The 24,263-nt window shown below is 44.3% G+C and overlaps 1 protein-coding gene across 1 annotated transcript in view; it reads left to right on the forward strand.

The window, feature by feature from the left end:
- The window catches only part of DYRK4 (dual specificity tyrosine phosphorylation regulated kinase 4), a 45,266-nt gene that overhangs the window by 1,821 nt on the left and 19,182 nt on the right, over positions 1–24,263 (forward strand). Inside the window, exons 2-10 of the mRNA XM_077930737.1 lie at positions 1,392–1,491; positions 2,683–2,767; positions 5,950–6,041; positions 8,079–8,216; positions 17,061–17,210; positions 18,689–18,812; positions 21,024–21,187; positions 23,091–23,227; positions 23,780–23,920. Coding sequence (XP_077786863.1) covers positions 1,392–1,491; positions 2,683–2,767; positions 5,950–6,041; positions 8,079–8,216; positions 17,061–17,210; positions 18,689–18,812; positions 21,024–21,187; positions 23,091–23,227; positions 23,780–23,920 — 1,131 coding nt within the window. The remainder of the gene's footprint in view (positions 1–1,391; positions 1,492–2,682; positions 2,768–5,949; positions 6,042–8,078; positions 8,217–17,060; positions 17,211–18,688; positions 18,813–21,023; positions 21,188–23,090; positions 23,228–23,779; positions 23,921–24,263) is intronic.

Below are 24,263 nucleotides of genomic sequence, written 5' to 3' on the forward strand. Positions count from 1 at the left end.
AATAGGTACCGCTCCAGCGGGAAGGTAAACAGCGTTTCCATGAGCTGCTCTGGTTCGCCAGAAGCGGCTTAGTCATGCTGGCCACATGACCCAGAAGCTGTACGCTGGCTCCCTCGGCCAATAAAGCGAGACGAGCGCCGCAACCCCAGAGTCGGCCACGACTGGACCTAACGGTCAGGGGTCCCTTTACCTTTAACCTCCTCTTGACTTCTGCTGACTTCTTATTCTTGCTTCCAATGGAAACATTTACGTGGGTAAGGCCTGCATTCCCAAGAACGAACGCTTAGGATGAAAGGAAAGGACCACAGGTGCCTCGACAATGGCATGGCGGTGTTAATCCCTTCTTGGTGCCCATGGGTATATTATTTGTCTCTGAGATACGAAGAAGGATGTATCCCAACAGCAGCTGGAGGAAGGCGTTGTTCGCTTCCTGCTCTTGAGTCTCAACCGTGGCAACAAACAAGGAAAGAGTAGCACTGAGCCCCCCCTTAAAACATATTTGGATCTGTGTTGGGGGTGTTGTGGACGCGATGGAGGGTAGGGTTCACCTGAGAAGGAGAATGTGAGCTTCTAAAATATGAGAGAAACTGAATTAAAGTGTGTAGGAAACTGAATGTATTGCCGTTGTTGAGGAAGGAAATAGGCCATTTGAATCATAGAATGGTCCACGTTTTCCTGGTTTTCTTGGTGAGCTCTGAACTAATGCGGGTCATGCATTGTGTAGCAAAGTTTGATTTTTAAATATTAACAGTGATAATAGGAAGGACACTTCCAGTTGTGTTATGTACTGAAGCTCTCACCCTGGGCCACCAGGGGGATACTGTAGATAGTTTTCACTCAGGTCCACATATGCAAATAAGGGATCGAAAGTGACGTTCAGTGATTGGATAGTTACAGAAAATGGTTACTGTTGCCTTCTAGTGGAGCTCTATATAAGCAGGCTGGCTGAACCCTTCGGTTCAGTTCTGTTCTGGCTTGTGAATAAACAAGAGCTGTTGAAGAATCGCTGTGTTGTCTGATATGTTCACCCACAACATAACAAGCTGCTTACTAAAAAGAACAAAGCATCAGTGAAAATGTGCAAGTTCAACTAATCCTTTTCCTCCCCACCCCTATCCTTATTTCCTGACATGCCCCAGACTATATAACCTTTGTTCCTGCACAGTATTCTTTCCTTTTACTTAAACTTTTATTGTCCTAGCTGGCTACATGCCTACTGATTCTGATCTTATTTTTAATATATATTATCCTTTCTACAATAAAGAAACTCTTCTAAGCATGGTACAGTACAAATTATTTCCTCAAATTATTTCAGCTTATATTTCTAAATCTAGAATAATGTTGTTCCTACAATGTTTGCATGATTAATTTTCTCCATGTTTACTTTTTAGGAAGAAGATTGTCACCAAGGCTGAAAAAATAAGAAAAGGCAGATCAAGTGCGCTCCCTGTTATACTGAAGCCTGGAGAAAAAACAAATGCCTACCAAAAGGTGAGCAAAATTATGTTGCAGCAGTTGTATACCTTTTATTTCCCCCATTTAGCACAATATATATAACGCAAGTTAGGATTATGGATCCTCAGCCTCTTGACCAGGGGTCGGCAGGGGGGCAGTCCACTGTCCCTCAGACTTTGTGGGGGGCTGGACTATTTTTTGGGTGGGAAATGAACAAATTCCTATGCCCCACAAAAACCCAGAGATGCATTTTAAATCAAAGGACACATTCTACTCATGTAAAAACACACTGATTCCCGGACTGTCCATGGGGCGGATTGAGAAGGCGATTGGGCCGCATCCGGTCCACGGTCCTTAGGTTGCCTACCCCTTTTCCAAAATTGCCTACTCCTTTTTCAAAATATGTTTCTAGTCCTCATGAGCTGCAAGGGTGCCCGGAAATGTGCTAAGGGGAATCCCAGGTGACACGGCATTCCAATACCCCGACTCACAGAATATAGAATGCATCTCATTAGACTTACCATCACATGGCTACGAGGCAAGGACTCCCTGCCTTTCCAAGATTAGTACTATGGTAAGGCAGCTCTTTCCTTAGGTCCTAAAGTGTGTGGAAAGAGTTAATCACCACTTCTCAGGTTCAGGCTACAAGAAAAAATGTCAATTAAACATTAGAAATAACCTCCTAGCTGACTCTCCTCCATTGCAAGCTTTTTAAGCAGAGGCAGGATGGCCAGCTATCAGTGGGTTTCTTACACTGGCGGAAAGCTAGACTATAGGACCTTTGAGGTCCCTTCCAGTCGTATGATTGTACATGTTGCTCTCAAGCTGTTTGGAGCTAGAATAGGGTCTACTTGTGCTAATTAGTGAAATAAATTCTGTTGCACCAGTGCTTTTGCATTTGTTACTTTTCCACTGGAGTACATTCACATATAGAAGAAGAAGAAGAGTTTGGATTTGATATCCCGCTTTATCACTACCCGAAGGAGTCTCAAAGCGGCTAACATTCTCCTTTCCCTTCCTCCCCCACAACAAACACTCTGTGAGGTGAGTGAAGCTGAGAGACTACAAAGAAGTGTGACTAGCCCAAGGTCACCCAGCAGCTGCGTGTGGAGGAGCGGAGACGCGAACCCGGTTCCCCAGATTACGAGTCCACCGCTCTTAACCACTACACCACACAGGAAATGTCGGGCTTTGTTATACATTCCCTCTCCCTGTTCTTTCTTACAGGAAAGGGAACGGAGTGCTGTTGTTCACAGCTCAAAGCAAGATGGAGAAAAAATTAGAATTGGATCAGGCCAGCCCGATCCCTGTGGTAAGCAAAGCTTAGGTTGTAAGCCTCTTCTATTTTGAAATGAAAGTTGTCCTCCGTAGGAGCTTTTGTCTGATGTTTAGGTAAACATCAGAAAAACCGCAAAGGTTCCTGTGAATCTGCTCACTGCATGCTTGGCAGAATTAAACAAACATAGCATATAGGATTCAGCTGGATCTCTGGGAAGTAGACCAATGCACGTGAGAGTGAGGCCAGAATTTGCATCCTATTGAAGAGCTGGTTGGTGTAATCTTCATATGTCTATGAGGCATCTGTTAAGTTGTGGATGAACATATCAGACGACACAGCGATTCTTCAAACAGCTCTTGTTTATTCACAGGCCAGAACTGAACTGAACTGAAGGATTCAGCCACCCTGCTTATATAGAGGTCCACTAGAACGCAACAGTAACCATTTTCTGTAACTATCCAATCACTGAACGTCACTTTCGATCCCTTATTTGCATATGTGGACCTGAATTGTCTACAGTATCCCCCTGAAACTTGAAGTTTTAAGTAAAACTTACCAGATGGACTTCACACCTGAGATGACAAACTACCTCATAAGGAAATAATAATAATAATAATAATAATAATAATAATAATAATAATAATAATAATAATAATAATAAATTTATTTCTACCCTGCCCATCTGGCTGGGTTTCCCCAGCCACTCTGGGCGGCTTCCAACAGAACATTAAAAACAGAACAAAACTTCAAACACTAAAAACTTCCCTAAACAGGGCTGCCTTCAGATGTCTTCCAAATGGAAGTGAAAGCCATTTCCCTTCCCAGGGAAATGGAGTTGCGGGCTGGACACGAGCTCGCCCTGTGCGTGGGGGTGTGGCTAGCCCCCACGTCATAGGGAGTCCTCTCCGCGTCATGCCCCAGACCGACCAATCCGGGCGGCCAGGGGGCGTGGCGTGCTCTATTTAGCAGCCCGCGGGCAGTAACTTGCCCCTTTTTTTCTGATTCCTGCTCGTGCAGTTTGGCTCGGGTGGTGGTTAGGCATTGGAGTACAGTGGTACCTCGCAAGACGAATGCCTCGCAAGACGGAAAACTCACAAGAAGAAAGAGTTTTCCTTTTTTCGAGCTGCTTTGCCAGACGAATTTCCCTATGGGCTTGCTTCGCAAGAAGAAAGCCCATAGGGAAATCTCCGGGGACCTCTTTTAAAATGCTGGCGGTCGGGAGCAAAGACTTTTGCCCACCGCCGGCCTTCAGAAGAAGTCCTGGACCTCTTCTGAAGGCCGGTGGGGGGCAAAAGTCTTTGCTCCCCCCCGCCTGCCTTCCCGGGATAGCGGAGAAGAGCAGCACGTTTCTCCGCTATCCCGACGGCTTTTGAAGGCAGGCAGGGGGGAGCAAAGACTTTCGCCCCCCGCTGGCCTTCAGAAGAGGTCCTGGACCTCTTCTGAAGGACGGCGGGGGGCGAAAGTCTTTGCTCCCCCCTGCCTGCCTTCCCGGGACAGCGGAGACTTCTCCGCTGTCTTGGGCGATCTTAAAATGCTGGCGGGCGGCAGCGAAGCCTTCGCTGCCGCCCGCCAGCATTTTAAAATTGCCCTGGGACAGCGGAGAAGTCTCCGCTGTCCCGGGGGCTTTTTAAATGCTGGCGGTCGGCAGCAAAGCCCTCCTGTCCCCGGAGCTTGCGGGGCGGGAGGTGGGGAAAAGGGCTTTTCTTCCCACCGCCAGCCTTCAGAACAGCCTTCTGAAGGCTGGCGGTGGGAAGAAAACCCTTGTCCCCCCCCCCCAACCTTCAGAAGAGGTCGGGGGACAGACTGGTCTGGTCTGAAGGCGGTTTCCATAGGAACGCATTGATTGATTTTCAATGCATTCCTATGGGAAACCGTGCTTCGCAAGACAAAAAACTCGCAAGAAGAAAAAACTCGCGGAACGAATTAATTTTGTCTTGCGAGGTACCACTGTATTAGATTGGAGGTGAGGGGAGGTCAAGGCCATCACCTACCCCTCCTAGTTCAAGGGTATTCCGTTAAAGGAATCCGGGGGTGTGATCCTGTCTGAAGTCCAGGCGGGGGCTAGGGCCATGACATGACCCCTAGCAGTGACCCTGGGGGAGTTTCTAGTTGATGTGCATCAGCAGGGCTCCCCCTACTAGTGGTTAACCCTTCTAAGACTCCTGCAGGCGGGCAGGAGTCAGATATAGTCAGGTGGTTTCCAATGCCTAAGCCAATACCACTCACATTCTGTAACCAATACAGTTGTGCCATATTTTAGCCTATTAACCTAAAATACTGGTGTCAAATGTCTTTATTCCAACAAAGGGGGACGGGCAGGTTCGGGGTCTTGCCACGCAACTGCAGCTTTTATCTAGCAGTGCAATACAGTGAGTTCAGTATGACTGACTGCCAGGTAAGTGGACTTAGATTGTGTTAATAAGATTTAGAATTGCAGCCTTAAGTTGTTTTCATGGGTGCTTGTCTCACCCCACCATAAACCATAATGCATAGATTCCCATCTTTCTTTATTTTTCTTTATTTTTTTAAAACCCAACCTAAGTTCCTAGTGTTATGTACTGAAGTTCTCGCCCTTGGCCAGCAGGGGGATGCTGTAGATAGTTTTCACTCAGGTCCACATATGCAAATAAGGGATTGAAAGGGACGTTCAGTGATTGGATAGTTACAGAAAGTGTTACAGTTGCGTTGTAGTGGAGCTCTATATAAGCAGGCTGGCTGAACCCTTCAGTTCAGTTCCGTTATGGCCTGTGAATAAACAAGAGCTGTTGAAGAATCGCTGTGTCGTCTGATATGTTCACCCACAACTTAACACCTAGTATGGGATGCGGGTGGCGCTGTGGTCTAAACCACAGAGCCTAGGGCTTTCCTTTACCTAAGTTCCTAGTGTGGGATAACCTGCCATCTAAGTGCCTTGCAGCTGAGCTCCTGGATCACTCGCTCCCTGGATCCCGAACCCCGCCCCCCCAAACTCACAACAATACACATCTGGCCCCTGGATAACTATCTGGAGAATAAAATCTCTCAAGATTGGAAAGTTTGACTTTTCCTGTTTTAGGCAAGGCTTTGGCAGTTACAATGTTCTGCAAACCTGTGGATACTTGCCTAGGAGTAAGTTTCATTGAACACAGTGAGTTTTATCTTTAAGTGACAGGCCCAGTAAAACTTAGATATGCCTCCAGTGTAGAAATACTCCTAACTTATATTTTTCTAAATAGGGAAGACTCCTAAGGGAGACATATGCCACACAGGAAGCAAAACAAAGATAGATCAAGCATCAAGTGAAGCAGCTTATGCCCAATTACCTTTGGTAAGCAGTCAATTTATAATTATTTATAATGATCCATTGCATACATGAACAATTCATTTGCTAAACTGTATGTTGCACGTCTTCAAATAATGCACAAATAAATGCTACAAATAATGCAAATTTCAAGGCAAGTTTAAATGCGTGTGTGTGTGTGTGTGTGTGTGTGTGTGTGTGTGTGAATGTTGATTTTTAATGATTGATTTCTCTGTGTTTTAGTAGCTCTAGTTTTTTATCCGTAAGCCTCCTTGAGTCCCATCGGGTGAAAATGTGTGGTATTAATAATCATAACAATATCTTCCCTTTCAAACGCATCACACCCAGTGAATGGATTAGTAGGGTGTTCAGTTGTATGAACAGAAAGGTGGAGGTGACGTGTGAGGGTGTGTGTATGAATAGATTGGGGGTTCAGGGGTCTGTATCACTGCCAACTACAGTGGTGCCTCGCAAGATGAAAATAATCCATTCCGCGAGTCTCTTCGTCTAGCGGTTTTTTCGTCTTGCGAAGCAACCCTATTAGCGGCTTAGCAGCTATTAAAGGTTTAGCGGCTTAGTGGCTAAAAGGCTATTAGCGGCTTAGCGGCTTAGAAAAAGGGGGGGGAGCGAAAAAAATCGCAAGACTTGCAAGACGTTTCCGTCTTGCGAAGCAAGCCCATAGGGAAATTCGTCTTGCGAAGCGCATCGAAAAACGGAAAACCCTTTCGTCTAGCGGGTTTTTCGTCTTGCGAGGCATTTGTCTTGCGGGGCACCACTGTATTTATTCATAGAACTAAGCCATGGGTAGTCACACTAAGGCCCGGGGGCTGGATCCGGCCCAATTGCCTTCTAAATCCGGCCCGTGGACGGTCCAGGAATCAGCGTGTTTTTACATGAGTAGAATGTGTGCTTTTATTTAAAATGCACCTCTGGGTTATTTGTGGGGCATAAGAATTCGTTCATTTTTTTTCTTTTCAAAATATAGTCCGGCCCCCCACAAGGTCTGAGGGACGGTGGACCGGCCCCCTGCTGAAAAAGTTTGCTGACTACCCTGAGTGGTCAAACAGCTAAGAATGCGGGGTGTGTGTGTGTGTGTGTGTGACTGGAGAAAGAGATAAGTATGATCTGCAGTTATACTCCCTTCCTTCGGCCAATGAAGAGCCCTCCTCCTATATTCTTGTACAGGCAGCTCCTGGTTTAGGAGCTGTCTGAATGACGTGTGATCGTCCACACGCCCCCATCATGCCAAAGGGGTGGGGTGGGGCGGGTTTACATGCCCTTCTGCTGACGTGAACAGAGGCCCAGAACAGGACCTGCCTCCGTTCCCTGCAAAACAAGGGTCACCTGTATTCATTTCCCTCCTTAGAGCTGTGCAGCAGGGGAAAACAGGCTCAGCCACATCTTCTCCCCCGCTCCCCACGGTTCTGCCGCTTGGCAGGAGGGAATACTACAATTAATAAGACGTGTGTGAGGCAGGGAAGATGACTACCAAACCCGTTCACCTGCCCTGTCTCCTTCCTTCCCTCCCTCTTTGTCGCTCACGTACTCTCTCTCCCACTGTTGAAATGGGCACATTTCCCCAAGGCTTGTTTATGTCTTCTTGTTGTTGTTGTTTAGTCGTTTAGTCGTGTCCGACTCTTCGTGACCCCATGGACCAGAGCACGCCAGGCACTCCTGTCTTCCACTGCCTCCTGCAGTTTGGTCAAACTCATGCTGGTAGCTTCGAGAACACTATCCCACCATCTCATTCTCTGTCGTCCCCTTCTCCTTGTGCCCTCCATCTTTCCCAACATCAGGGTCTTTTCCAGGGAGTCTTCTCTTCCCATGAGGTGGCCAAAGTATTGGAGCCTCAGCTTCAGGATCTGTCCTTCCAGTGAGAACTCAGGGCTGATTTCCTTTAGAATGGATGCGTTTGATCTTCTTGCAGTCCATGGGACTCTCAAGAGTCTCCTCCAGCACCATAATTCAAAAGCATCTGACTGGGAAATGTTCAAAGTTACCTTTTCAGGGTTTAGAATGTGCACCATGGGAAGCTGCTCATAATTTCTTGGTTTGCTGTTACAGACTCTGCCTGATCCCAAAGCCGTGATCCAAAGACAACGGGAGGTACCTCATTTAATTCCCCAAGAAAACACATCCCTGACACACAAATTCAAGAAAGGAAACTTAGGGCTGACAAATCATAAAGACCGGCATCCGCAGGTGAGATACATAGGGTTTAATTTATTTTTAGCACTTCACTCTCTACCTGTTGATCAGATTGCAGTGGAGGGGGAACCTGGTTTGATTGGTCCTGCAACAGAGCTGCTGGTGTTTTCCTCAGAAGCACGGGATTGCATCTTGAGGAAGTTGATCTCACTCCAGGAGTGGGTGGGAATGTGTATGAAGAGACCCTAATTCACTGTGTTTTAAGTTAGATTGCTTCTTCACAGATTTGCAGTTGCTTGTGTCTCAATATTTTTGGTATTGTCCTCCTCATTCGACTGGCAGCCCCCACTTTTCCCACAGTAAACTCCACCCAAGGAAAATTTGTGAAGCAAAGTTAATTCAACATAAAATTGGGTAGGTGGGTTCTGGTGGTGTTTGCCGTTTGTCACCATGCCCCCAACAGCTTTCAAGGTCAGCAGCCGGTTAGAGAAGATCGGGCTGCAATGGTAAAGACAGCCCTTGCTTCAAAATAGTAAAGCTTCACTTCAATGGAATGTACTTAGGAATAAACAGCTGTAAGAATGGGAAAGCCTTGGGAAGGAGGGAACTTCAGAAAACATCCACCTGGATTGCCTCCACCCAATCGGTTCTCTGCTCTCTCCTTTGTGAGTGAATCAGTGCCGCTCATATCTTGACGCCTGGCTATTCTTTGCTCTCTGGCATATAAATGCACATGTTATTTTCAACTTGCTGTTTAAAAATGACCATTTTTTAAACTTTACTTTGTACATATTTTTTTAGACTCTTTAGAGAGAAAAAACAAGGAGCATATGCACAGATAAATAAATATCTGGGCATGCCAACAAGGGGCCTCAAGCTTCCTAATTGAGGGAAAGAAAAAACATACAGCACAAAAGCTTCACATCAAGTACCATCCACTAGTGTGGATCGGAAACAATGAGATAAATTTTGGAGGCATAAAATGGAAAGTGCTTATGTGTGAACCAAGGCAGACAAAAGTGCAGAAACAGCAACCCATATAATGAGATGAAAAAAATGTTGAAATATACATTCATAAAGAAACCAGAAGCATTTTTACTGGGCATTGTGGGGAGTGATATAAATAGAAAGGAACGTAAGCTCTTTTTATATGCAATAACAACAGCAAGAATATTACTGGTCCAAAAATGGAAGCAAGAAGAATTACCGACGATGGAAGAATGGAGGATGAAGTTAATGGACTATGCAGAACTAGATAAACTAACAGGAAGGATTCGAAACCGGCAGGACCAGAAATTCACGGAAAACTGGAGTAAATTTACGGACTATTTGAAAAGTATTTGTGAAGATCAGATGACGTAGGTTTGCAAGAAGTTTTGTGAGGAGTATTATTGGAGTATTGCAAAAATGGATAAGGGGAAGGATGATTTGTTAAGAGATGTAAACGCAATATAAAGTTAAGAAATGCATAAGAAGTGGTTAAAACGGTGGATCATCAGAGGTGCTGATGGAAGTCTAAAAAGACTGTATAAGTGATAAGTTTTGTGGTACATTTTATAATTTATATGTTAAAATCAATAATAATAAAAAAGAACTCAGCAATTCTAAATCAGGTTCCAGTAACAGACACCATCATGGGACAACCAGCAGTAAACCAAAGAAATCCCAGGCCTCTGGAACATGCTGTGAGCACAGAGCTTGCATTATCCAACAGAACTGTCCTGTGTACCTTTTAACTTGCCCAGAAAACAGAGGAACCCTGAAAACACACAAAAGCCTCCTCATAAGGCAGGGATCCTGATGAACATGCTCAGGAAAAAGGAAAAACCTGGGGAAGATCCAACACCTTTTAAACTTTTCCTCAGTTCCAGCTGTGCTTGGACCCCAGAAAGGAAGAGGAGCGTTCAGGGGAGTAGGAGGTCATGGAAGAACTACTCTGGGGCAGACCTTCCCAAGCTTCTTCCTGGGTAATGGAAAATCTCTGGCTGGATTAATCCGGCTGGCAAAGAAAGAAGCTACACAGTCAGCACTCAGCTGCAAAGATAGCATCTACTTTATTCGGCAGCACCTCCTTCCACAACACCTCTGTTTCTGGCATGCTTCCACAAGTTGCTATGCAAAGGATGGCATAAACTTTCAAAAAGCTACTCACGTCTTCTGCAGTAAGTTCCACCATCTACCTAAGGACATATCTTCCAGCTGTTCCCAAAGTCAACACACCAGTGGTGACTGTCACATCAAAGGTGCTTCTCAATGATAAGCTGCCTAGGAACTGGTCAACGTTACCGTAGTGCAAAAGCTGTTTTTTGCAGAGTGGACACCATTGCCCTTCAGAAAGCTATCACAGCAGCCACAGTCAAACTGGGAGCAACCACACCTTCTTGTTCTAGAAGTTCACAAATCACTTTATTTAAGCATAGCAGCACAAGCAACTAATGGAAAATACCTGCAGAGCAGAAGAACACATTCAGCAAATTATACCTCTCCTTTGAAAATTATGTGTCATTCCTGAGACAGACGGATGGTCACCTCTTCCTATCCCAGGACCCACTTGCAATCTTTGTCTTAAAGCTCCCTTAGTTTCACACCAGATCTCTTCAGTACTTCCCCCTACACTTTCAAGACCAGACTGCCCTGTTAATCCCTTTTCTGTGTAGGTGCCTTTTCGTAAAGCGCATGTTAAATGTTTTTAAAATATGTGGTTAAAAGATGAAGCCTAAATAATAAGATGAAACCAGGCAGAGGGCCTTCTCAGTAGTGGGGCCCACCCTGTGGAAATGTCCTCCCATCAGACGTCAAGGAAATGTCAATGTAAGTTTTTAACGTTTGCTGTTTTATTGTGTTTTTAATATTTGGAGTGGCTGGGGAGACCCAGTCAGATGGGCAGCATAAAAATAATAAAATTATTATTATTAATCTAAAGTGTCTCTGCAAATTGATATTCCACATAGGACCTCAAAACTCTAATCTTCAAACCTTACATTAGAAATTTTGGGATGGCTGCTTTTGTCTGAGGTGTAAATTTCTATTTTTAATTGCATGATGCTGTGTGACAAATACTCAGGCTTGTTTGATAAATCTGAATTTTTGCCACATTTCCCAAAGTCTCCTACTTCCCCAGGTCCTTCCTAAGCAATCTGAGACTTTGTCACCTTGTTTGTCTTCTTCATATTTCTTCTGGTCCTGGGAGACTGTGTGTGTGTGTGTGTGTGTGTGTGTGTGTGTGTGTGTGTGAAGCTGTTCACAGCAGGAGGGGGAGACAACCTGGCTTCCTCACCAGCCTGCATTATCTTTGCCTTTTAGCCCCCCTCTACTTTTGCCTCTGATTCTGGACTGCTCTCTGTGACTTTGGAAAATGTCAATCACTTCTCCTACCTGGGCAGTTATCTTTCCACAAGGGCTGACATTGATGCCTAAATCCAGCAATTCCTGAGCTCTGAAAGTTCAGCTTCCTCCTGATTCAAGTGCAGAGTGTTTGACATTTGCAGGGAAACCAAAATGCTTGTTTACAAAGCTATTGTACTACCAACCTTACTGTATACTTATGAAACATGGACCACTTATAAACGTCATCTTCAGCTCCTCAAAAGTTTCCATCAACTGTGTCTCCGAAAAGTTTTTCACATCACTTGGGAAGATAGGCGAACTAATTCCAGTGTACTGGAAGAAGCAAAGATCACCAGTGCTGACGCGATAATTCTTCAACGTCAACTTCGTTGGACTGGTCATGTTGTGTGGATGCCTGCTTATTGTCTTCCAAAGCAACTACTCTATTCCGAACTTAAAAATGGAAAGCGTAATGCTGGTGGTCAACAAAAGAGGTTTAAAGACTGTCTCAAGGCAAATCTTAAAAAATGTAGTATAAACACTGACAACTGGGAAACACTGACCTGCGAGCGCTCCAGTTGGAGAACAGCCTTTACGAAAGGTGTCATGGGCTTTGAAGACACTCAAACTCAGGATGCAAGGGAGAAACATTCTAAGAGGAAGGTATGCTTGGCAAATCCACACCGTGATCAACTCCCACCCGGAAACCAATGTCCCCACTGTGGAACATGTGGATCCAGAATTGGCCTTCACAGTCACTTACGGACTCATTGTTAAAACCGTGTTTATCTTACAGTGGTACCTCTAGATACGAACGGGATCCATTCCGGAGCCCCGTTCGCATCTAGAGGTAAACGTAACTAGCGATGGCACGTCTGCGCACGCGCGTGTCACTTTTTTGCCGCTTCTGCGCATGCGCGTGGTGTCATTTTGAGCATCTGCGAATGCGCAAGCGGCGAAACCCGGAAGTAACGTGCTCCGTTACTTCCGGGTTGCCGAGGAGCGCAACTCGAATGCGCGCAACTCGAAGCGTATTTAACCCGAGGTATGACTGTACTTGGCTGTGAGTGATCATCAAAGAAGAAGAAGACGACTCTCCCAGCTCACTAAACCTCTTCAGCTTCTGACACCACCTCCTCCCTCTTCTCCTTCTGATTTCCCATCGCCATCCCACCACCAACCCCCTGACTCTGAGCCTTCTTCCATTTGGGGGGTCCCCAGCTAGTCCCTTCTACCACTCTGCGTCCAGCCAGTTTGTGACAGTGCCCCTGCAAAACATTTCTACTTTAAAATAACTGAATAAATAGCTGTGAAAATTCATTGAAATATTCAGGATGTTGGGATATTTGTGACAAAATTGAAACCAAACTTGTTTTTATGCCCTGATAATGTTGCTCTTCGCGGGACGCGGGTGGCGCTGTGGGTAAAAGCCTCAGCGCCTAGGGCTTGCCGATCGAAAAGTCGGTGGTTTGAATCCCCGCGGCGGGGTGCGCTCCCGTTGTTCGGTCCCAGCGCCTGCCAACCTAGCAGTTCGAAAGCACCCCCGGGTGCAAGTAGATAAATAGGGACCGCTTACTAGCAGGAAGGTAAACGGCGTTCCGTGTGCTGCGCTGGCTCGCCAGATGCAGCTTTGTCACGCTGGCCACGTGACCCGGAAGTGTCTCCGGACGGCGCTGGTCCCCAGCCTATAGAGTGAGATGAGCGCACAACCCTAGAGTCTGTCAAGACTGGCCCGTACGGGCAGGGGTACCTTTACCTTTTACCTATAATCCTATAATTTTTCTGTAGAGGCCGAGTTGGCCTGTGGTGATTGTTATTTTTGAAACAGAATAATATTTATTTTAATAACAAGAGAAGAAATTATACATATTGGTTCTCAGGAAACATTTTTGTAGAAACGAATCTCACTGACATCTTACTGATGGCTGACACAAATAAAGATTCATTCATTCATTCTCACTGACAAATGTGCTCCTGTTAAGTTCTCCAGGATTTTCTTGACACACCTGCATACGGAATATGCTAATATTCACAATTTCCTTCATGTTTACTGAGCTCACGTTTGGAGAGAAACATTAAAATATCAATCTACTAAAGATTGATGTTTTGTTTTGTGTTTTTTTTAAATAGAACACTTGACTAATATTATTCATAGATTCCATCTTGCTGTGACATTTTTGGATTAGAAAAAGAGTGGTGTTGGATTTCACTTTTCAGAGTGAACATTTTAATGGAGACAGGCCTAAATCATGGAGCTCTGTCATTATGGGGTGTGAAAGACGTGCCCCAAACTTTTGTGATCTCAGTGTCTTCAACGTCTGTTGTTTGCCAATGAGGAGGAACCGCAGAGTGCAGCCGAAGGTAACCCTTGTTGGAAGTTTGTTTTGCTTCTTTCCTGAAAACTGTGTGTGTCTATGTTGGTTCATAATACGGCTGTTGCAGTGTGATATGGGCATTCCGCCATACAGTATGGGAACAGAAGTATATTTTAACTTGTTATATTCTGTGTTCAGTAGAAGCTGCTATGATTTAGCTAAATTACTATTACTTTTTCAATTTTTAATTTTCAAAATTTTCACAAAAGAAAAACAAAAAAAAACATAAAAAAGGGAAAGATAAGTCAATCTTACAGTAGGTATTCTTAGACTAAGATGAATGTTACAATATACATAGTAAAATTGTTTAGAAATCTAAGATAGGTATATAGATATAGATATATACTTATAATAACATTGAAAAGAAAAACAACCGGAAAAGTGTTAAAATTAAAAATTCCTATCGATCGATAAGCAATGTTCAATTCAATTCAAACCAATACTAGGGTATTTTGTACACAAAATCCTTCGTGTTGGATTGAATCCCGGATCAATTTATTGTTTTGTTGACTTCCGTCTAACTCTTTGCGGTTTCAATTCAACATACTCCTATTTTTAATCTGTATTTAATTGTTTATCCTCACCTTGGGGTGAAGAAAAAATATTTTTCTATCTGTGAAAATTATTCTAGACACAGCCAAGTGTTATTTTTGGAACCGTGTTTTGTCAAATAGTTACTAAAACATTCCCACTATTTTTCAACCTTATGTACCGATTTCTTATTAACTCCGTCATTTTAGCGAGTTCCAAGCACTCACATAATTTTAATTGCCATTCCTCTCTTGTTGGTGTTGATTCGTTCTTCCAATATTTCGCTATTAAGATTCTGGCTGCTGTAACTGCATAAAGAAACAGTCTTTTGGTTTCCTTTAGAATGTTTATTGTTAAAATGCCTAATAAAAACGCTTCTGGGTTTTTTTTTTAGGTTTTTTTAAAAAATGTATGTTTTAGCATTTTTTTAAACTCTTTGTAAATCATGTCCTAGATTACTATTACTATGCTTTCTAAAGAAAAGAAAAAGGTGCACTTTTTTTTTAAAAAAAGAGGAAATACTTGATGAGTTTATTAAAGCAGGACAAGTGATCCAAGTAAACATATAGGTCTATTTATCCTGAAGTCTGGGACACAGGTGGCACTGTGGGTTAAACCACAGAGCCTAGGACTTGACGATCAGAAGGTCAACGGTTCAAATCCCCGCGACGGGGTGAGCTCCCATTGCTCAGTCCCTGCTCCTGCCAACCTAGCAGTTCAAAAACATGTCAAAGTGCAAGTAGATAAATAGGTACCCCTCTGGCAGGAAGGTAAACGGCGTTTCCGTAAGCTGCTCTGGTTCGCCAGAAGCGGCTTAGTCATGCTGGCCACATGACCCGGAAGCTGTATGCCGGCTCCCTCGGCCAATAAAGCGAGATGAGCGCTGCAACCCCAGAGTTGGTCACGACTGGACCTAATGGTTAGGGGTCCCTTTACCTTTACCTATCCTGAAATCTAAAAGGCAAGTTCCATCTGTCTCCAGGCAATGATGATATAGCACACTTTCAAACAGCTTTACATTACAACCGGTTGGTTTCACCTGTGCTGCTTTTGTGTTTTTTAATGGACTGAACAGAGTGAAAGATTATGAGTCATGGGGGGGCTGGGGAGTGTGTGTATGTGAATTCAGCAGTGCTTAGTTTATTTTTGGGTTGCTATTTTGGTAAAATCTGTTAATATTGTTTTATTGATTCTAAATGCCGTATTAATTTGTTCATCCTATAATATGACTTTTGTTGCATTTTTGCTGTTTAGCAATTTTTTTTTTAGTTGTTTCGTTAATGGTATTTTGTAGATTGCAATTGTTTCGCTGATGATTTGTTAATTGCTTGGTGAGATTTATGCTGTGTTTGTGATGTTCTGTTCTGTTATTGCTATGTATGGTTTGTAAACCGCTTTGCGATTCATTTGAAAGAAAAGCAATGTGGCAATATAATAAAGCAAAGCCAAGCAAACTTGCCAACTCTGAAATAAACTGAGTGGGAGACTTTGTTTAATTTTTTAAAAAAATTATTTGGTTTTTCAGTTTAAAGTTTTGCAGTCAATTATCAACAACCAACATAAAAACAAGATTCAAAAGAATTTCCTGAACTTCCCTCCTCCCCTTTGTGGGTCCTTTTGTTAACCATTTCCTCCTGCATCTTTTATAATAATCCAAATCTTTTACATCTCCATATATTCAAAATTCAACATTAAACTACAAGTATTATTCCAATCCTACTAACAATTTTAACTGTTTGCCATGGTTTTTAAGATAAATTATAAATTCCCCCCATTCCTTATTAAAATTTTGGTATTCCTGGTTTCTGATTCTTCCGGTCATTTTTGCCATTTTGGCATAATCCGTCAACTTAATCTGCCATTCTTCTCTGGTTGGGACCTGGTCTTTTTTCCATCTCTGGGCCATTAACATCTGAGAAACTGTGGGACTTTGTTTAAAAAATTAGCCTCTGTTCCTTGTCATTTCCCCTTTCCTGAAAAAAATCTATTTCCCCCCCCATGTCCTGAATATATTACAAATAGGATTCCACATATATGGGGTTCAGGTTGCTGCTGGAAATTACTTCCTGGTGAACACTCTCATTCTATTTTCCTAACTTCTGTGGGAAGGGTCTGGATTCTATTGTAGGAGTTGGCAAGGTTTACCTCGCCTGGGCTGGTTCACTCCAGCGGAGATCCCTCCTTGGGCCGGATCACACGCACGTGTGAGTGTGCGTGCCTGCATATGCGCAGACACGATTTCCGGCGTCTGCGCATGTGCAGATGCGATTTCCGGTGAAGTGTGCGGGGACTCGCAGAGAGGGTGGCTCGGTTCGGAGGTGTCTCAGGAGCCGGTTAAACGACCACCGTGGGCTGCTTGTGGCCCATGGGCCTTAGGTTGCTGACCCCTGCTCTGTTGTTTAGTGCCAGACAGAAGAAACACGCTCCACTCCTCTAAATTCTCTGGCTTGTCCAGGAGTCAGGATCTTCCTATGCTAAAGGACCTCAAAGGGGAGCAGTTAGTTCACTTCTTGTAGCAGGCAAAACCCGTTAATCAATTTGCTGTGTCAATCTGTTTGCTCATGATTTCATATACCCTGCAAAAGTTATTTTTTAATGTTTTAAATACTTTATGAAACCAAATCCAAACGATTTCTTTTTGTGCTAACTTTATTTATCCCATTAGAAATTAAATAGCAGCATAAGTGTGCTCCCTCACCTGGAGTGCCAAGTTAAGAGCAATTTGGTTTCAAGTGCTGTGAAGCCGCAGCAGCAAGATGCTATCCTTCCGCAAATAACCACCAAGAACTTGCAGAATGTCAATGCGTTGCATCAGGTAAGCCGAACAGAGCTTAGTACTACGTTTTTACGTTTCATTGTTGTGGTTAGAAAAGTTGCGGAATATCGTGTATGTAGACGCGTGCATCTCATGGTGTCAGGATTTTTTTTTTATAAACGTTGACGTTTACCAGGCATTCTTAAGATTTTCAAAATTGCAGGAAGATATTCTGAGTTCTTTAGTAAATAGAGATCATGTTGATGGTAGAAGGAACCCTACCTAGCCTGATAGAAAAGCTCAGGCCTTATATACAGTAACCCTTGCCTCCAAATCCAGGATGTCGTGCCCTCTTGCAGAAGATAAGAGCACAGACACACACAGAGGGCCCCAAGAGAATGTGGTGGTTGAGACAAACATGGGGTGTGCTCTGTAGAGAGTGTCCTCCCTAGAAGAAGGCACGTGGTGCAGTGAGACCTGGAGACTGACCTCCTGGTTGTGGGTGGGTATGTTGGATAGCCACAACACCCGATTGGTAGGTTCCTTGTTGCTGGGTTTAATCTGGCCAATGGGGTGCAGTCTAAACGGGTCGAGGGACCTATATATACCTATGCACGTGACCCAGAGCTTCCTCTTTCGGCTCGTGCATCGGAACACCCGCCCATCTCTCCCTATATTTAGGGCATTTTGCGCTTGACCTTGCTATGCCGTCGTGTGTCATCTGTCGTTGGGACAGGGGCACGGCAGGAATTTCCCCCACTTGGCTGATTGGCTGGTGCCATTTGGGTTTCGCCTGCCTCGTAGCAAATCGTCACAACTTGTAAGGTTGCGGATAGGCTCTGGTTCAGGTGATAGAGATGGGAGAACACTTTCGCCATCCCTATGCGAAGGGTATTCCATTAAAGGAATCCAGGGACTCAACTTGGTTTGGTCAACCCCCGAGAAGGGGTTGTGTCCATGCCTGAGTCCAGGGGAGCATCTGGGGAGTAAACATAGTCTGTTCCCGGCTTTTCACCCACTTCAGGTGTTCGCCTTTGGCTGACCTATGATAGAGCTCTGGGTCAGCGCTACCTGCAAGGGTGCAGAGAGCTAGTCGAACCAGAGCCTATGCAACCACTCATTTCTGTAATCAATAAAGTTGTGGCCTAAATTCTGCCAAAAACCAAATCTAAAATTTGAGTCAAATGTGTGTTTATCTAGGGAGGGGGATGTCTCTTGGTCTGAACACACAACCAGGTTTCTGCATGGAACATTGAGCCCTTTTGTTCTATCCTTTTCACTGAAGGTGGGGAAAATCTGACCCCCCCCAGCAGAGAAATACCAGTTCCTGTCCATACATATGTGCCTATATGCCTAAGGATGCAGAAGGCTCTTCATTGCCTTCATTACAGCTGTCTAAAGATGGCCTCTGTTGTTGTTTTAATCAGACGAGAATTACTCATTTGAAATTATTTTACTGTAGAGATGGACTGAGAAAAAGGGGCTGAGATGTATGGACTTAAGGCAAGTATTTTACAAAGCACCGTATTACTCTTTAGCAGGAAAACAGAGCCCCAGGCCAATCATTTCCTTCAGCTCCTCGTGAAAACAGTGCTATAGTTCTGTCCAGCAAGACAGAAACAGAAAAAGGCCACAATCTAAAGCTGCCTCTGACTTCAGCAGGTACAAATTTTGATTGCTCATTTTTTTTTAACAGAAGCAAATTGATGGACAAAATTGAGACAAATGCTTGAATGCGACTTGGAGTGGGTAAATTGTTGTTGTTTAGTCACTTAGTCGTGTTCGAATCTTCGTGACCCCATGGACCAGAGAACGCCAGGCACTCCTGTCTTCCACTGCCTCCCGCAGTTTGGTCAAACTCATGCTGGTAGCTTCGAGAACACTGTCCAACCATCTCATCCTCTGTCGTCCCCTTTCTTCTTGTGCCCTCAATCTTTCCCAACATCAGGGTCTTTTCCAGGGAGTCTTCTCTTCTCACGAGGTGGCCAAAGTATTGGAGCCTCAGCTTCACGATCTATTCTTCCAGTGAGCACTCAGGGCTGATTTCCTTAAGAATGGATACGTTTGATCTTCTTGCAGTCCATGGGACTCTCAAGAGTCTCCTCCAGCACCAGAATTCAAAAGCATCAATTCTTCAGCCATCAGCCTTCTTTATGGTGCAGCTCTCACTTCCATACATCACTACTGGGAAAACCATAGCTTTAACTATACGGACCTTTGTTGGCAAGGTGATGTCTCTGCTTTTTAAGATGCTGTCTAGGTTTGTCATTGCTTTTCTCCCAAGAAGCAGGCGTCTTTTAATTTTGTGACTGCTGTCACCATCTGCAATCATCATGGAGCCCAAGAAAGTAAAATCTCTCACTGCCTCCATTTCTTCCCCTTCTATTTGCCAGGAGGTGATGGGACCAGTGGCCATGATCTTACTATTTTTGATGTTGAGCTTCAGACCATATTTTGCGCTCTCCTCTTTCACCCTCATTGAAAGGTTCTTTAATTCCTCCTCACTTTCTGCCATCAAGGTTGTGTCATCTGCACATCTGAGGTTGTTGATATTTCTTCAGGCAATCTTAATTCTGGCTTGGGATTCATCCAGCCCAGCCTTTCGCATGATGAATTCTGCATATAAGTTAAATAAACAGGGGAACAATATACAGCCTTGTCGTACTCCTTTCCCAATTTTGAACCAATCAGTTGTTCCATACCCAGATGTAACTGTAGCTTCTTGTCCCACATAGAGATTTCTCAGGAGACAGATGAGGTGATCAGGCACTCCCATTTCTTTAAGAACTTGCCATAGTTTGCTGTGGTCGACACAGTCAGAGGCTTTTGCATAGTCAATGAAGCAGAAGTAGATGTCTTTCTGGAACTCTCTAGCTTTTTCCATAATCCAGCACATGTTTGCAATTTGGTCTCTGGTTCCTCTGCCCCTTCGAAATCCAGCCTGCACTTCTGGGAGTTCTTGGTCTCCATACTGCTTAAGCCTGCCTTGTAGAATTTTAAGCATAACCTTGCTTGAATGAGACTTGGAGTGGGTAAATATATAAGCTATAAAATGGGGTGGGGGGAACCCTGGTTCAAACCACATCCCAACTGTGAACTTACTTGCAGATCTCAGGCCAGCCTTTCAGTTTTCCCACTCCAATTTGCACTACAGGGATAATAATAATAGCGGGTGGCGCTTGGGGTTAAACCACAGAGCCTAGGACTTGCCGATCAGAAGGTCGGCGGTTTGAATCCCCGCGACGGGGTGAGCTCCCGTTGCTCGGTCCCTGCTCCTGCCAACCTAGCAGTTCGAAAGCACGCCAGTGCAAGTAGATAAATAGGTACCGCTCCAGCGGGAAGGTAAACAGCGTTTCCATGCGCTGTTCTGGTTCACCAGAAGCGGCTTAGTCATGCTGGCCACATGACCCGGAAGCTGTACGCTGGCTCCCTCGGCCAATAAAGCGAGATGAGTGCTGCAACCCCAGAGTCAGTCACGACTGGACCTAATGGTCAGGGGTCCCTTTACCCTTTACTGAGCTCACTGATGCAGGGACACTAAAACTAAACTAGCCTCCTCTAACCCGGTGCTCTCCATATGTTTTTATTCTGCACCTCCCAGCAGCCATAGCCAGCATTTTTGGGGAACTGCTTTAAACAGCATATTCTGAGAGATGGGGAGAATGAGGAAATGAGTTATTTATTACATGATGGTTAAGTTATTTATAGGCCAGGAAGATACTGCCATCAGCTCTTGAAGTTGGTCCATCAATATTTTGTACAATTTGTTTGCTTTAGTATTTAAATCGTGAGCTGCTTTGGGTTCCTTGGCAGAATTTATAGGTGCAATAAATGAACACAATATCCAATGTTTGATTTTTGTCTCCAAATCAGAAGCCTTGAAACATTTTAAAAACCAGCTAACAACGTATGAGCAGCGGGAGATTAAGGAATATAGAGAGCTGTGGTTTCTTGGACTGGGAGCTAAAAAGATTGAAGCCTATCCTGATGCAGAGAACAACAGTTCCTATGATGATGATCATGGCTCCTACAAAAAGGTAAGAGGCTGAAAGTGCAGTATTGCTTTGGCATCCGTGACTGTGGAAACAATGCAGAACTATTGGTGCTCATCTTGTGTAAGAGCTGTCCAATGAGAGGAAGTGAAGAGTAATTTTCTCATTGCATTTAATAAATCCTGGCTCAGGAATATGAATATTGGGGACTCATAATGCTCACCTCTCACCTTGCCAACAAAGGTCCATATAGTTAAAGCTATGGTTTTCCCAGTAGTGATGTATGGAAGTGAGAGCTGGACCATAAAGAAGGCTGATCGCCTGAGAATTGGTGCTTTTGAATTATGGTGCTGGAGGAGACTCTTGAGAGTCCCATGGACTTGAAGAAGATCAGACCTCTCCATTCTTAAGGAAATCAGCTCTGAGTGCTCACTGGAAGGACAGGTCCTGAAGCTGAGGCTCCAATACTTTGGCCACCTCAGGAGAAGAGAAGACTCCCTGGAAAAGACCCTGATGTTGGGAAAGATGTTGGGAAACAAGGGGAAGGGGACGACAGAGGATGAGATGGTCGGATAGTGTTCTCGAAGCTACCAGCATGAGTTTGACCAAACTGCGGGAAGCAGTGGAAGAAACGAGTGCCTGGCGTGCTCTGGTCCATGGGGTCACGAAGAGTCGGACACGACTAAACGACTAAACAACAACAACAAATGCTCACCTCAAATATGAGATGAGCATTTACAGCCCTATATTCTTCTTCAGCTTGGATTTTGATCTAAAATGAGGAGATTTTAATCTGAGCCAGAGTCTTTATTGTAATCCCTGCGTTCCATCTACCCACATGTCACTGGGTGATGAGTGCATGGAACATGTACTTGTGTTTTGTTCATGGAGTCACTGAATCACAGAACTGTAGAGTTTGAAGGGACCCCGAGAGTCATCTAGTCCAACCCTCTGCAATGCAGGAATCTCAGCTAAAGTATCCATGACAGATGGCCATCCAACCTCTGCTTAAAAATTTTCAAGGAAGGAGAGTCCACCAGCTCCCAAGGGGGGCTGTTCCACTGTCAAACAGCTCTTACCGTCAGAAAATTCTTTCTGATGTTTTGTCGGAATTTACTTTGTTTAACTTGAAGCCATTGGTTCTAGTCCTACCCACCAGAGCAAGAGAAAACAAGCTCGCTCCATCTTCCATGTGACAGCTCTTGAGATATTAGAAGATGACTATCACATTTAAAATAGGGATGCGGGTGGCGCTGTGGGTAAAAGCCTCAGCGCCTAGGGCTTGCCGATCGAAAGGTCGGTGGTTCGAATCCCCGCGGCGGGGTGCGCTCCCGTTGTTCGGTCCCAGCGCCTGCCAACCTAGCAGTTCGAAAGCACCCCCGGGTGCAAGTAGATAAATAGGGACCGCTTACTAGTGGGAAGGTAAACGGCGTTTCCGTGTGCGGCTCTGGCTCGCCAGAGCAGCGATGTCACGCTGGCCACGTGACCCAGAAGTGTCTGCGGACAGCGCTGCCCCCCAGCCTCTTGAGTGAGATGGGCGCACAACCCTAGAGTCTGTCAAGACTGGCCCGTACGGGCAGGGGTACCTTTACCTTTATCACATCTCCTCTCAACCTCCTCTTATCCAGGCTAAACATACCCAGTTCCCTCAACCAGCTTGGGTTCCAGACCTCCTCTGCACACATTCCAGCTTGTCAATATCCTTCTGAAATTCTGGTGCCAAAAACTTGACACAGAATTCCAGGTGTGGCAGAAGATAGAGGTACTATTTCTTCCCTTGATCTGAACACTAGACATCTGTTGATGCAGCCTAGAATAGCATTCGCTGCTGCATTGCACTGTTGATTCATGTTCAGCTTGTGATCTGCTAGGACCCTAGGTCCTTTTAGCACCAGAGATACAAGGGCACGTACTACTTTTGCTTTCCACTTTTTGTCACCTTGTATAGGTTCTAAGTGATCATATCGCATACAGATATGAAATACTGGCTGTTATTGGGAAAGGATCGTTTGGGCATGTTGTGAAGTGTTTGGACCACAAGACAGGTGAAAAAGTAGCAGTGAAGATAATAAGGAACAAAAAGAGGTACGGTATGTCAAAAGTTTTATAAACTTTATCAAGATACCACAATGTTAGATGTTAGTTGAATAGAAATATTTTTTTTTAAATTTAATTGTGATTTGATTTATTTTAGCAAAAGATGGGAGTGGTTTTAATCAGTGTTTAGCCAGAAAACCCGTACAATTTTTTCAGCTAAAAAGAAATTGAAGAATGTTACAGCTTTCTGACTAAACAAACAAAATTCATATTCAGGTTTTCAAAATTGTAAGTTGTTTTGAGGGCTGGTTTTGGTGTGAAGATCTTGGGGAGGTTTCTAACTGCTTGACATGGTTAGAAGCCACCTCTGGACTTCACACTAAACACATGATGAGGAATACGCATAGTGCACATGGGACAAGCCCTCCTGTGATCAGACAAGTATAGAAACGTCACATTCAGCTTTGCATTTTGTGTAGTGTTCCTGTGCTAAGAGTAATTTGCCTTAAGTGCTATTTTCAGCAACACACGGGAATGATCTAGTTTCTGGCATCAGCTTGTATAAAAAGATGAAAACCAAAACCCTTCTGTCGCACTTAGATTTCATAATCAAGCCTTGGTAGAAGTCAGCATCCTCAATGCTCTACGGCAAAAGGATGAAGACAATGCTCACAATGTCGTCCACATGAAAGAATATTTTTACTTCCGTAATCATTTCTGCATTTCCTTTGAACTGTTAGGGTAAGACAATTTTTCCTTCTCTATAATAACAATTATGTAAACTGTTGTGTATATTTATGCCCAAATTGGGGACATGGGAGGGGAAGCAATCATTAAGTATTCACACTTCCATTCCACAAGCATAGACATCTCTTTCAGCAGTATAATGGAGATCTGGTCATTGCTCTGTATCGAGTTGCATATTGCGGATCCACTTATAATTTTTGAACGTATGGAACTGCCTTATATGGAGCCTGAGCATTCAAGCATTGTTCATTGTGCCCATCCTGAGGGAGTAGTCCATTGGATGCCCCTTGATCCATGGGTTCCATGGGGAATAGGCCCAAATGTGAGTCCCAGTTAT

Source organism: Podarcis muralis, chromosome 6 (genome assembly GCF_964188315.1).
Source record: "Podarcis muralis chromosome 6, rPodMur119.hap1.1, whole genome shotgun sequence".
Taxonomy (NCBI): Eukaryota; Metazoa; Chordata; class Lepidosauria; order Squamata; family Lacertidae; genus Podarcis; species Podarcis muralis.